General features: G+C 43.2%; 1 protein-coding gene across 1 annotated transcript in view; it reads right to left on the bottom strand.

The window, feature by feature from the left end:
* The window catches only part of ASB10 (ankyrin repeat and SOCS box containing 10), a 102,329-nt gene extending 84,348 nt beyond the window's left edge, over positions 1-17,981 (bottom strand). The window contains exon 1 of the mRNA XM_075262038.1: positions 17,657-17,981. Coding sequence (XP_075118139.1) covers positions 17,657-17,963 — 307 coding nt within the window. The 5' untranslated portion in view covers positions 17,964-17,981. The remainder of the gene's footprint in view (positions 1-17,656) is intronic.
* Positions 17,982-18,454: the final 473 nt, after the last annotated feature.

Below are 18,454 nucleotides of genomic sequence, written 5' to 3'. Positions count from 1 at the left end.
TAGTCTAACACATATTATACACAAACAGCGACACCGCACCGCTATCCTAATGTGTACAGGACCCAAGTAGGAGTCAGCAGATTTTTCTATATTACACACTAGTCTAACACATATTATACACAAACAGCGACACCGCACTGCTATCCTAATGTGTACAGGACCCAAGTAGGACTCAGCAGATTTTTCTATATTACACACTAGTCTAACACATATTATACACAAACAGCGACACCGCACTGCTATCCTAATGTGTACAGGACCCAAGTAGGAGTCAGCAGATTTTTCTATATTACACACTAGTCTAACACATATTATACACAAACAGCGACACCGCACCGCTATCCTAATGTGTACAGGACCCAAGTAGGACTCAGCAGATTTTTCTATATTACACACTAGTCTAACACATATTATACACAAACAGCGACACCGCACCGCTATCCTAATGTGTACAGGACCCAAGTAGGAGTCAGCAGATTTTTCTATATTACACACTAGTCTAACACATATTATACACAAACAGCGACACCGCACTGCTATCCTAATGTGTACAGGACACAAGTAGGACTCATCAGATATTTCTATATTACACACTAGTCTAACACATATTATACACAAACAGCGACACCGCACCGCTATCCTAATGTGTACAGGACCCAAGTAGGAGTCAGCAGATTTTTCTATATTACACACTAGTCTAACACATATTATACACAAACAGCGACACCGCACTGCTATCCTAATGTGTATAGGACCCAAGTAGGAGTCAGCAGATTTTTCTATATTACACACTAGTCTAACACATATTATACACAAACAGCGACACCGCACTGCTATCCTAATGTGTACAGGACCCAAGTAGGAGTCAGCAGATTTTTCTATATTACACACTAGTCTAACACATATTATACACAAACAGCGACACCGCACTGCTATCCTAATGTGTATAGGACCCAAGTAGGAGTCAGCAGATTTTTCTATATTACACACTAGTCTAACACATATTATACACAAACAGTGACACCGCACTGCTATCCTAATGTGTACAGGACCCAAGTAGGAGTCAGCAGATTTTTCTATATTACACACTAGTCTAACACATATTATACACAAACAGTGACACCGCACTGCTATCCTAATGTGTACAGGACCCAAGTAGGAGTCAGCAGATTTTTCTATATTACACACTAGTCTAACACATATTATACACAAACAGCGACACCGCACTGCTATCCTAATGTGTACAGGACCCAAGTAGGAGTCAGCAGATTTTTCTATATTACACACTAGTCTAACACATATTATACACAAACAGCGACACCGCACCGCTATCCTAATGTGTACAGGACCCAAGTAGGAGTCAGCAGATTTTTCTATATTACACACTAGTCTAACACATATTATACACAAACAGCGACACCGCACTGCTATCCTAATGTGTACAGGACCCAAGTAGGAGTCAGCAGATTTTTCTATATTACACACTAGTCTAACACATATTATACACAAACAGCGACACCGCACCGCTATCCTAATGTGTACAGGACCCAAGTAGGAGTCAGCAGATTTTTCTATATTACACACTAGTCTAACGCATATTATACACAAACAGTGACACCGCACTGCTATCCTAATGTGTACAGGACCCAAGTAGGAGTCAGCAGATTTTTCTATATTACACACTAGTCTAACACATATTATACACAAACAGCGACACCGCACTGCTATCCTAATGTGTACAGGACCCAAGTAGGAGTCAGCAGATTTTTCTATATTACACACTAGTCTAACACATATTATACACAAACAGCGACACCGCACCGCTATCCTAATGTGTACAGGACCCAAGTAGGACTCAGCAGATTTTTCTATATTACACACTAGTCTAACACATATTATACACAAACAGCGACACCGCACCGCTATCCTAATGTGTACAGGACCCAAGTAGGAGTCAGCAGATTTTTCTATATTACACACTAGTCTAACACATATTATACACAAACAGCGACACCGCACTGCTATCCTAATGTGTACAGGACACAAGTAGGACTCATCAGATATTTCTATATTACACACTAGTCTAACACATATTATACACAAACAGTGACACCGCACTGCTATCCTAATGTGTACAGGACCCAAGTAGGAGTCAGCAGATTTTTCTATATTACACACTAGTCTAACACATATTATACACAAACAGCGACACCGCACTGCTATCCTAATGTGTACAGGACCCAAGTAGGAGTCAGCAGATTTTTCTATATTACACACTAGTCTAACACATATTATACACAAACAGTGACACCGCACCGCTATCCTAATGTGTACAGGACCCAAGTAGGAGTCAGCAGATTTTTCTATATTACACACTAGTCTAACACATATTATACACAAACAGCGACACCGCACCGCTATCCTAATGTGTACAGGACCCAAGTAGGAGTCAGCAGATTTTTCTATATTACACACTAGTCTAACACATATTATACACAAACAGCGACACCGCACTGCTATCCTAATGTGTACAGGACCCAAGTAGGAGTCAGCAGATTTTTCTATATTACACACTAGTCTAACACATATTATACACAAACAGCGACACCGCACCGCTATCCTAATGTGTACAGGACCCAAGTAGGAGTCAGCAGATTTTTCTATATTACACACTAGTATAACACATATTATACACAAACAGCGACACCGCACCGCTATCCTAATGTGTACAGGACCCAAGTAGGACTCAGCAGATTTTTCTATATTACACACTAGTCTAACACATATTATACACAAACAGCGACACCGCACTGCTATCCTAATGTGTACAGGACCCAAGTAGGAGTCAGCAGATTTTTCTATATTACACACTAGTCTAACACATATTATACACAAACAGCGACACCGCACTGCTATCCTAATGTGTACAGGACACAAGTAGGAGTCAGCAGATTTTTCTATATTACACACTAGTCTAACACATATTATACACAAACAGCGACACCGCACTGCTATCCTAATGTGTACAGGACCCAAGTAGGAGTCAGCAGATTTTTCTATATTACACACTAGTCTAACACATATTATACACAAACAGCGACACCGCACTGCTATCCTAATGTGTACAGGACACAAGTAGGAGTCAGCAGATTTTTCTATATTACACACTAGTCTAACACATATTATACACAAACAGCGACACCGCACTGCTATCCTAATGTGTACAGGACCCAAGTAGGAGTCAGCAGATTTTTCTATATTACACACTAGTCTAACACATATTATACACAAACAGTGACACCGCACCGCTATCCTAATGTGTACAGGACCCAAGTAGGACTCAGCAGATATTTCTATATTACACACTAGTCTAACACATATTATACACAAACAGCGACACTGCACTGCTATCCTAATGTGTACAGGACCCAAGTAGGAGTCAGCAGATTTTTCTATATTACACACTAGTCTAACGCATATTATACACAAACAGCGACACCGCACTGCTATCCTAATGTGTACAGGACCCAAGTAGGAGTCAGCAGATTTTTCTATATTACACACTAGTCTAACACATATTATACACAAACAGCGACACCGCACTGCTATCCTAATGTGTACAGGACCCAAGTAGGAGTCAGCAGATTTTTCTATATTACACACTAGTCTAACACATATTATACACAAACAGCGACACTGCACTGCTATCCTAATGTGTACAGGACCCAAGTAGGAGTCAGCAGATTTTTCTATATTACACACTAGTCTAACACATATTATACACAAACAGCGACACCGCACCGCTATCCTAATGTGTACAGGACCCAAGTAGGAGTCAGCAGATTTTTCTATATTACACACTAGTCTAACACATATTATACACAAACAGCGACACCGCACTGCTATCCTAATGTGTACAGGACCCAAGTAGGAGTCAGCAGATTTTTCTATATTACACACTAGTCTAACACATATTATACACAAACAGCGACACTGCACCGCTATCCTAATGTGTACAGGACCCAAGTAGGACTCAGCAGATTTTTCTATATTACACACTAGTCTAACACATATTATACACAAACAGCGACACCGCACCGCTATCCTAATGTGTACAGGACCCAAGTAGGAGTCATCAGATATTTCTATATTACACACTAGTCTAACACATATTATACACAAACAGCGACACCGCACCGCTATCCTAATGTGTACAGGACCCAAGTAGGAGTCAGCAGATTTTTCTATATTACACACTAGTCTAACACATATTATACACAAACAGCGACACTGCACCGCTATCCTAATGTGTACAGGACCCAAGTAGGAGTCAGCAGATTTTTCTATATTACACACTAGTCTAACACATATTATACACAAACAGCGACACCGCACTGCTATCCTAATGTGTACAGGACCCAAGTAGGAGTCAGCAGATATTTCTATATTACACACTAGTCTAACGCATATTATACACAAACAGCGACACTGCACCGCTATCCTAATGTGTACAGGACCCAAGTAGGAGTCAGCAGATATTTCTATATTACACACTAGTCTAACGCATATTATACACAAACAGCGACACCGCACTGCTATCCTAATGTGTACAGGACCCAAGTAGGAGTCAGCAGATTTTTCTATATTACACACTAGTCTAACACATATTATACACAAACAGCGACACTGCACCGCTATCCTAATGTGTACAGGACCCAAGTAGGAGTCATCAGATATTTCTATATTACACACTAGTCTAACACATATTATACACAAACAGCGACACTGCACCGCTATCCTAATGTGTACAGGACCCAAGTAGGAGTCAGCAGATATTTCTATATTACACACTAGTCTAACGCATATTATACACAAACAGCGACACCGCACTGCTATCCTAATGTGTACAGGACCCAAGTAGGAGTCAGCAGATATTTCTATATTACACACTAGTCTAACGCATATTATACACAAACAGCGACACCGCACTGCTATCCTAATGTGTACAGGACCCAAGTAGGAGTCAGCAGATATTTCTATATTACACACTAGTCTAACACATATTATACACAAACAGCGACACCGCACCGCTATCCTAATGTGTACAGGACCCAAGTAGGAGTCAGCAGATATTTCTATATTACACACTAGTCTAACGCATATTATACACAAACAGCGACACCGCACTGCTATCCTAATGTGTACAGGACCCAAGTAGGAGTCAGCAGATATTTCTATATTACACACTAGTCTAACACATATTATACACAAACAGCGACACTGCACCGCTATCCTAATGTGTACAGGACCCAAGTAGGAGTCAGCAGATATTTCTATATTACACACTAGTCTAACGCATATTATACACAAACAGCGACACTGCACCGCTATCCTAATGTGTACAGGACCCAAGTAGGAGTCAGCAGATTTTTCTATATTACACACTAGTCTAACACATATTATACACAAACAGCGACACCGCACCGCTATCCTAATGTGTACAGGACCCAAGTAGGACTCAGCAGATTTTTCTATATTACACACTAGTCTAACACATATTATACACAAACAGCGACACCGCACCGCTATCCTAATGTGTACAGGACCCAAGTAGGAGTCAGCAGATTTTTCTATATTACAAACTAGTCTAACACATATTATACACAAACAGCGACACCGCACCGCTATCCTAATGTGTACAGGACCCAAGTAGGAGTCAGCAGATTTTTCTATATTACACACTAGTCTAACACATATTATACACAAACAGTCACATCGCACTGCTATCCTAATGTGTACAGGACCCAAGTAGGAGTCAGCAGATTTTTCTATATTACACACTAGTCTAACACATATTATACACAAACAGCGACACCGCACCACTATCCTAATGTGTACAGGACCCAAGTAGGAGTCAGCAGATTTTTCTATATTACACACTAGTCTAACACATATTATACACAAACAGCGACACTGCACTGCTATCCTAATGTGTACAGGACCCAAGTAGGAGTCAGCAGATTTTTCTATATTACACACTAGTCTAACACATATTATACACAAACAGCGACACCGCACTGCTATCCTAATGTGTACAGGACCCAAGTAGGAGTCAGCAGATTTTTCTATATTACAAACTAGTCTAACACATATTATACACAAACAGCGACACTGCACTGCTATCCTAATGTGTACAGGACCCAAGTAGGAGTCAGCAGATTTTTCTATATTACAAACTAGTCTAACACATATTATACACAAACAGCGACACCGCACTGCTATCCTAATGTGTACAGGACCCAAGTAGGAGTCAGCAGATTTTTCTATATTACACACTAGTCTAACACATATTATACACAAACAGCGACACCGCACCGCTATCCTAATGTGTACAGGACCCAAGTAGGAGTCATCAGATTTTTCTATATTACACACTAGTCTAACACATATTATACACAAACAGCGACACCGCACTGCTATCCTAATGTGTACAGGACCCAAGTAGGACTCAGCAGATTTTTCTATATTACACACTAGTCTAACACATATTATACACAAACAGCGACACCGCACTGCTATCCTAATGTGTACAGGACCCAAGTAGGACTCAGCAGATTTTTCTATATTACACACTAGTCTAACACATATTATACACAAACAGCGACACCGCACTGCTATCCTAATGTGTACAGGACCCAAGTAGGACTCATCAGATTTTTCTATATTATACTCTAGTCTAACACATATTATACACAAACAGCGACACCGCACCGCTATCCTAATGTGTACAGGACCCAAGTAGGAGTCAGCAGATTTTTCTATATTACACACTAGTCTAACACATATTATACACAAACAGCGACACCGCACTGCTATCCTAATGTGTACAGGACCCAAGTAGGAGTCAGCAGATTTTTCTATATTACACACTAGTCTAACACATATTATACACAAACAGCGACACCGCACTGCTATCCTAATGTGTACAGGACCCAAGTAGGAGTCAGCAGATTTTTCTATATTACACACTAGTCTAACACATATTATACACAAACAGCGACACCGCACTGCTATCCTAATGTGTACAGGACCCAAGTAGGAGTCAGCAGATATTTCTATATTACACACTAGTCTAACACATATTATACACAAACAGCGACACCGCACCGCTATCCTAATGTGTACAGGACCCAAGTAGGAGTCAGCAGATTTTTCTATATTACACACTAGTCTAACACATATTATACACAAACAGCGACACCGCACTGCTATCCTAATGTGTACAGGACCCAAGTAGGAGTCAGCAGATTTTTCTATATTACACACTAGTCTAACACATATTATACACAAACAGCGACACCGCACCGCTATCCTAATGTGTACAGGACCCAAGTAGGACTCAGCAGATTTTTCTATATTACACACTAGTCTAACACATATTATACACAAACAGTGACACCGCACCGCTATCCTAATGTGTACAGGACCCAAGTAGGACTCAGCAGATATTTCTATATTACACACTAGTCTAACACATATTATACACAAACAGCGACACCGCACTGCTATCCTAATGTGTACAGGACCCAAGTAGGACTCAGCAGATTTTTCTATATTACACACTAGTCTAACACATATTATACACAAACAGCGACACCGCACTGCTATCCTAATGTGTACAGGACCCAAGTAGGAGTCAGCAGATTTTTCTATATTACACACTAGTCTAACACATATTATACACAAACAGCGACACCGCACTGCTATCCTAATGTGTACAGGACCCAAGTAGGAGTCAGCAGATTTTTCTATATTACACACTAGTCTAACACATATTATACACAAACAGCGACACCGCACTGCTATCCTAATGTGTACAGGACCCAAGTAGGAGTCAGCAGATTTTTCTATATTACACACTAGTCTAACACATATTATACACAAACAGCGACACCGCACCGCTATCCTAATGTGTACAGGACCCAAGTAGGAGTCAGCAGATTTTTCTATATTACACACTAGTCTAACACATATTATACACAAACAGCGACACCGCACCGCTATCCTAATGTGTACAGGACCCAAGTAGGAGTCAGCAGATTTTTCTATATACACACTAGTCTAACACATATTATACACAAACAGTGACACCGCACTGCTATCCTAATGTGTACAGGACCCAAGTAGGACTCAGCAGATTTTTCTATATTACACACTAGTCTAACACATATTATACACAAACAGCGACACCGCACTGCTATCCTAATGTGTACAGGACCCAAGTAGGACTCAGCAGATTTTTCTATATTACACACTAGTCTAACACATATTATACACAAACAGCGACACCGCACTGCTATCCTACACACGCTATCCTATACACGCTATCGCCACACTGTACATATACCACCACACTGTACATATATCCCCACACTGTACATATACCCCCACACTGTACATATACCGCCACACTGTACATATACCGCCACACTGTACATATACCCCCACACTGTACATATACCCCCACACTGTACATATACCGCCACACTGTACATATACCGCCACACTGTACATATACCACCACACTGTACATATACCGCCACACTGTACATATACCACCACGCTGTACATATACCCCCACACTGTACATATATCACCACACTGTACATATACCGCCACACTGTACATATACCGCCACACTGTACATATATCCCCACACTGTACATATACCCCCACACTGTACATATACCCCCACACTGTACATATACCACCACACTGTACATATACCGCCACACTGTACATATACCACCACACTGTACATATATCACCACACTGTACATATACCGCCACACTGTACATATACCGCCACACTGTACATATATCCCCACACTGTACATATACCACCACACTGTACATATACCACCACACTGTACATATATCCCCACACTGTACATATACCACCACACTGTACATATACCACCACACTGTACATATATCCCCACACTGTACATATACCACCACACTGTACATATACCACCACACTGTACATATACCGCCACACTGTACATATACCGCCACACTGTACATATACCACCACACTGTACATATATCCCCACACTGTACATATACCACCACACTGTACATATACCACCACACTGTACATATACCGCCACACTGTACATATACCACCACACTGTACATATATCACCACACTGTACATATACCACCACACTGTACATATACCACCACACTGTACATATACCCCCACACTGTACATATACCACCACACTGTACATATATCCCCACACTGTACATATACCACCACACTGTACATATACCGCCACACTGTACATATACCGCCACACTGTACATATACCCCCACACTGTACATATACCGCCACACTGTACATATACCGCCACACTGTACATATACCGCCACACTGTACATATATCCCCACACTGTACATATACCACCACGCTGTACATATACCGCCACACTGTACATATATCCCCACACTGTACATATACCGCCACACTGTACATATACCACCACACTGTACATATACCACCACGCTGTACATATACCGCCACGCTGTACATATACCACCACGCTGTACATATACCCCCACACTGTACATATACCACCACACTGTACATATACCACCACACTGTACATATACCGCCACACTGTACATATACCACCACACTGTACATATATCCCCACACTGTACATATACCACCACACTGTACATATATCCCCACACTGTACATATACCCCCACACTGTACATATACCACACTGTACATATACCACCACACTGTACATATATCCCCACACTGTACATATACCTCCACACTGTACATATACCCCCACACTGTACATATACCACCACACTGTACATATACCACCACACTGTACATATATCCCCACACTGTACATATACCGCCACACTGTACATATACCACCACACTGTACATATACCACCACGCTGTACATATACCGCCACGCTGTACATATACCACCACGCTGTACATATACCCCCACACTGTACATATACCACGCTGTACATATATCCCCACACTGTACATATACCACCACGCTGTACATATACCCCCACACTGTACATATACCACCACACTGTACATATACCGCCACACTGTACATATATCCCCACACTGTACATATACCACCACACTGTACATATACCACCACACTGTACATATACCCCCACACTGTACATATACCACCACACTGTACATATACCGCCACACTGTACATATACCACCACACTGTACATATACCACCACACTGTACATATATCCCCACACTGTGCATATACCGCCACACTGTACATATACCACCACGCTGTACATATACCACCACACTGTACATATACCACCACACTGTACATATACCCCCACACTGTACAAATACCACCACACTGTACATATACCGCCACACTGTACATATACCGCCACACTGTACATATACCACCACACTGTACATATACCACCACACTGTACATATACCCCCACACTGTACAAATACCACCACACTGTACATATACCGCCACACTGTACATATACCCCCACACTGTACATATACCGCCACACTGTACATATACCGCCACACTGTACAAATATCACCACGCTGTACATATACCGCCACACTGTACATATACCCCCACACTGTACATATACCGCCACACTGTACATATACCCCCACACTGTACATATACCGCCACACTGTACATATACCGCCACACTGTACATATATCACCACGCTGTACATATACCCCCACACTGTACATATACCCCCACACTGTACAAATATCACCACGCTGTACATATATCACCACACTGTACATATACCGCCACACTGTACATATACCACCACGCTGTACATATACCGCAACACTGTACAAATATCACCACGCTGTACATATACCGCCACACTGTACATATACCGCCACACTGTACATATACCACCACACTGTACATATACCGCCACACTGTACATATACCACCACACTGTACATATACCACCACACTGTACATATATCCCCACACTGTACATATACCACCAAACTGTACATATATCCCCACACTGTACATATACCGCCACACTGTACATATATCCCCACACTGTACATATATCCCCACACTGTACATATACCGCCACACTGTACATATACCACCACGCTGTACATATACCATCACACTGTACATATATCCCCACGCTGTACATATACCACCACACTGTACATATATCCCCACACTGTACATATACTACCACACTGTACATATACCGCCACACTGTACATATACCGCCACACTGTACATATATCCCCACGCTGTACATATACCACCACGCTGTACATATATCCCCACACTGTACATATACCGCCACACTGTACATATACCACCACACTGTACATATACCACCACACTGTACATATATCACCACACTGTACATATACCACCACACTGTACATATACCGCCACACTGTACATATACCACCACACTGTACATATATCACCACACTGTACATATACCACCACACTGTACATATACCACCACACTGTACATATATCCCCACGCTGTACATATATCACCACGCTGTACATATACCGCCACACTGTACATATATCCCCACACTGTACATATACCACCACACTGTACATATATCACCACACTGTACATATACCACCAAACTGTACATATACCCCCACACTGTACATATACCACCACACTGTACATATATCTCCACACTTTACATATACCGCCACACTGTACATATATCCCCACACTGTACATATACCACCACACTGTACATATATCACCACACTGTACATATACCGCCACACTGTACATATATCCCCACACTGTACATATACCACCACGCTGTACATATATCACCACACTGTACATATACCGCCACACTGTACATATATCCCCACACTGTACATATACCACCACACTGTACATATATCACCACACTGTACATATACCGCCACACTATACATATATCCCCACACTGTACATATACCCCCACACTGTACATATACCGCCACACTGTACATATACCACCACACTGTACATATATCCCCACACTGTACATATACCACCACACTGTACATATATCCCCACACTGTACATATATCCCCACACTGTACATATACCACCACACTGTACATATACCACCACACTGTACATATACCACCACACTGTACATATACCACCACACTGTACATATATCCCCACACTGTACATATATCCCCACACTGTACATATATCACCACACTGTACATATACCGCCACACTGTACATATACCGCCACACTGTACATATACCGCCACACTGTACATATACCCCCAAACTGTACATATATCACCACACTGTACATATACCACCACACTGTACATATATCCCCACACTGTACATATATCCCCACACTGTACATATACCACCACACTGTACATATACCACACTGTACATATACCGCCACACTGTACATATATCCCCACACTGTACATATACCACCACACTGTACATATACCACCACACTGTACATATACCACACTGTACATATACCGCCACACTGTACATATATCCCCACACTGTACATATACCACCACGCTGTACATATACCACCACACTGTACATATACCACCACACTGTACATATACCCCCACACTGTACATATACCACCACACTGTACGTATATCCCCACACTGTACATATACCCCCACACTGTACATATACCACCACACTGTACATATACCGCCACACTGTACATATACCACCACACTGTACATATACCGCCACACTGTACATATATCCCCACACTGTACATATACCACCACACTGTACATATACCACCACACTGTACATATATCCCCACGCTGTACATATACCACCACACTGTACATATACCACCACGCTGTACATATATCCCCACATTGTACATATATCCCCACACTGTACATATACCCCCACACTGTACATATACCACCACACTGTACATATATCCCCACGCTGTACATATACCACCACACTGTACATATACCACCACACTGTACATATACCGCCACACTGTACATATATCCCCACATTGTACATATATCCCCACACTGTACATATACCGCCACACTGTACATATACCACCACACTGTACATATATCCCCACACTGTACATATACCGCCACACTGTACATATACTCCCACACTGTACATATACCGCCACACTGTACATATATCCCCACACTGTACATATACCACCACGCTGTACATATACCACCACACTGTACATATATCCCCACACTGTACATATACCGCCACACTGTACATATACCACCACACTGTACATATATCCCCACACTGTACATATACCACCACACTGTACATATACCGCCACACTGTACATATACCCCCACACTGTACATATTCCGCCACACTGTCCATATACCACCACACTGTACATATATCCCCACACTGTACATATACCGCCACACTGTACATATACCACCACACTGTACATATACCACCACACTGTACATATACCGCCACACTGTACATATACCACCACACTGTACATATACCACCACACTGTACATATACCACACTGTACATATACCGCCACACTGTACATATATCCCCACACTGTACATATACCACCACACTGTACATATATCACCACACTGTACATATACCACCACGCTGTACATATACCACCACACTGTACATATACCACACTGTACATATACCGCCACACTGTACATATATCCCCACACTGTACATATACCACCACACTGTACATATATCACAACACTGTACATATACCACCACGCTGTACATATACCGCCACACTGTACATATACCACCACACTGTACATATACCACCACACTGTACATATACCACACTGTACATATACCGCCACACTGTACATATACCCCCACACTGTACATATACCACCACACTGTACATATACCACCACGCTGTACATATACCACCACGCTGTACATATATCCCCACACTGTACATATACCACCACACTGTACATATACCACCACACTGTACATATACCGCCACACTGTACATATACCACCACACTGTACATATATCACCACACTGTACATATACCGCCACACTGTACATATACCGCCACACTGTACATATACCGCCACACTGTACACATACCGCCACACTGTACACATACCGCCACACTGTACATATACCGCCACACTGTACACATACCGCCACACTGTACATATACCACCACACTGTACATATACCGCCACACTGTACATATATCCCCACACTGTACATATACCACCACACTGTACATATACCACCACACTGTACATATACCACCACACTGTACATATACCGCCACACTGTACATATACCACCACACTGTACATATACCACCACACTGTACATATACCGCCACACTGTACATATACCGCCACACTGTACATATACCACCACACTGTACATATACCGCCACACTGTACATATATCCCCACACTGTACATATACCACCACGCTGTACATATACCACCACACTGTACATATACCACCACACTGTACATATACCACCACACTGTACATATACCACCACACTGTACATATACCGCCACACTGTACATATATCCCCACACTGTACATATACCGCCACACTGTACATATATCACCACACTGTACATATACCACCACACTGTACATATACCACCACACTGTACATATACCGCCACACTGTACATATATCCCCACACTGTACATATACCGCCACACTGTACATATACCGCCACACTGTACATATACCACCACACTGTACATATACCGCCACACTGTACATATACCACCACGCTGTACATATACCACCACACTGTACATATACCGCCACATTGTACATATATCCCCACACTGTACATATACCGCCACACTGTACATATACCACCACACTGTACATATACCACCACACTGTACATATACCGCCACACTGTACATATACCACCACACTGTACATATATCCCCACACTGTACATATACCGCCACACTGTACATATACCGCCACACTGTACATATATCCCCACACTGTACATATACCGCCACGCTGTACATATACCACCACACTGTACATATACCACCACACTGTACATATACCACCACACTGTACATATACCGCCACACTGTACATATACCGCCACACTGTACATATACCGCCACACTGTACATATACCACCACACTGTACATATACCGCCACACTGTACATATACCGCCACACTGTACATATACCACCACACTGTACATATACCGCCACACTGTACATATATCCCCACACTGTACATATACCACCACGCTGTACATATACCACCACACTGTACATATACCGCCACACTGTACATATATCACCACACTGTACATATACCACCACACTGTACATATACCGCCACACTGTACATATACCGCCACACTGTACATATATCCCCACACTGTACATATACCGCCACACTGTACATATATCCCCACACTGTACATATACCGCCACACTGTACATATACCGCCACACTGTACATATACCACCACACTGTACATATACCGCCACACTGTACATATACCACCACGCTGTACATATACCACCACACTGTACATATACCGCCACATTGTACATATATCCCCACACTGTACATATACCGCCACACTGTACATATATCCCCACACTGTACATATACCGCCACGCTGTACATATACCACCACACTGTACATATACCACCACACTGTACATATACCGCCACACTGTACATATACCGCCACACTGTACATATACCACCACACTGTACATATACCGCCACACTGTACATATACCACCACACTGTACATATACCGCCACACTGTACATATACCACCACACTGTACATATATCCCCACACTGTACATATACCGCCACACTGTACATATACCACACTGTACATATACCGCCACACTGTACATATACCACCACACTGTACATATACCATCACACTGTACATATACCACCACACTGTACATATACCACCACACTGTACATATACCATCACACTGTACATATACCGCCACACTGTACATATACCACCACGCTGTACATATACCACCACACTGTACATATACCATCACACTGTACATATACCGCCACACTGTACATATACCGCCACACTGTACATATACCATCACACTGTACATATACCGCCACACTGTACATATACCACCACACTGTACATATATCCCCACACTGTACATATACCGCCACACTGTACATATACCACCACACTGTACATATACCACCACACTGTACATATATCCCCACACTGTACATATACCGCCACACTGTACATATATCCCCACACTGTACATATACCACCACGCTGTACATATACCGCCACACTGTACATATACCACCACACTGCACATATATCACCACACTGTACATATACCACCACACTGTACATATACCACCACACTGCACATATATCACCACACTGTACATATACCACCACACTGTACATATACCACCACGCTGTACATATATCACCACACTGCACATATATCACCACACTGTACATATACCACCACACTGTACATATACCACCACGCTGTACATATACCACCACACTGTACATATACCGCCACACTGTACATATACCACCACACTGTACATATACCACCACACTGTACATATACCATCACACTGTACATATACCGCCACACTGTACATATACCACCACACTGTACATATATCCCCACACTGTACATATACCGCCACACTGTACATATATCACCACACTGTACATATACCACCACACTGTACATATACCCCCACACTGTACATATATCACCACACTGTACATATACCACCACACTGTACATATACCATCACACTGTACATATACCGCCACACTGTACATATACCACCACACTGTACATATATCCCCACACTGTACATATACCACCACACTGTACATATACCATCACACTGTACATATACCGCCACACTGTACATATACCACCACACTGTACATATATCCCCACACTGTACATATACCGCCACACTGTACATATACCACCACACTGTACATATACCACCACACTGTACATATATCCCCACACTGTACATATACCGCCACACTGTACATATACCACCACGCTGTACATATACCACCACACTGTACATATACCACCACACTGTACATATATCCCCACACTGTACATATACCATCACACTGTACATATACCACCACACTGTACATATATCCCCACACTGTACATATACCACCACACTGTACATATACCATCACACTGTACATATACCGCCACACTGTACATATACCACCACACTGTACATATATCCCCACACTGTACATATACCGCCACACTGTACATATACCACCACACTGTACATATACCACCACACTGTACATATATCCCCACACTGTACATATACCGCCACACTGTACATATACCACCACACTGTACATATACCACCACACTGTACATATACCACCACACTGTACATATATCCCCACACTGTACATATACCGCCACGCTGTACATATATCACCACACTGTACATATACCGCCACGCTGTACATATACTGCTCCACCTGTGCACTCACCTGCCTGTTCACTGCTCCATCGCAGGTCGTGCTTCCGTGTAGGCACCAGCAGGTTTGCAGAGTTTTCTTTACCCAGGAGCTCTTGTAGGTTTTCCTGGTGTCCGGTGAAGGGCGCCATGAGAAGCAGTGGGTCGGCACAGAGGCGAGGAGGTGGCGGTGGCGGTCTGTCCGCAGGCTGATGGTGGTGGAGGAAGGGCCTCAAGGCCAATCGGGACAGTTTTCTCCGAATTTCCCACTTCTCTTGCTCCTCAGTCTCCAGCTGAAGAGAACGCAGAGCACAGCTCGAGAAGGGGAAAGAGGAGGCCATGCTGGTCCCACTGGTGGTGGGGTGTGCGGACTTCTGTGTGCTGGGGAGTCCTTGTGGGGTCCTGTGTGGGGTCCTGTGTGGGGTCCTGTGTGGGGTCCTGTGTGGGGGTCCTGTGTGGGGGTCCTGTGTGGAGTCCTGTGTGAGGGTCCTGTGTGGAGTCCTGTGTGGGGGTCCTGTGTGGGGGTCCTGTGTGGGGTCCTGTGTGGGGTCCTGTGTGGGGGTCCTGTGTGGAGTCCTGTGTGAGGGTCCTGTGTGGAGTCCTGTGTGGGGGTCCTGTGTGGAGTCCTGTGTGGGGGTCCTGTGTGGAGTCCTGTGTGGGGGTCCTGTGTGGAGTCCTGTGTGGGGGTCCTGTGTGGAGTCCTGTGTGGGGGTCCTGTGTGGGGTCCTGTGTGGGGGTCCTGTGTGGAGTCCTGTGTGGGGTCCTGTGTGAGGGTCCGGTGTGAGAGTCCTGTGTGGGGGTCCTGTGTGGAGTCCTGTGTGGGGGTCCTGTG

This window comes from Leptodactylus fuscus, unplaced genomic scaffold, assembly GCF_031893055.1.
Source record: "Leptodactylus fuscus isolate aLepFus1 unplaced genomic scaffold, aLepFus1.hap2 HAP2_SCAFFOLD_82, whole genome shotgun sequence".
Taxonomy (NCBI): domain Eukaryota; kingdom Metazoa; phylum Chordata; class Amphibia; order Anura; family Leptodactylidae; genus Leptodactylus; species Leptodactylus fuscus.
Note: the sequence above shows the minus strand (reverse complement) of the source record. Positions and strands in the feature narration are given on the sequence as shown.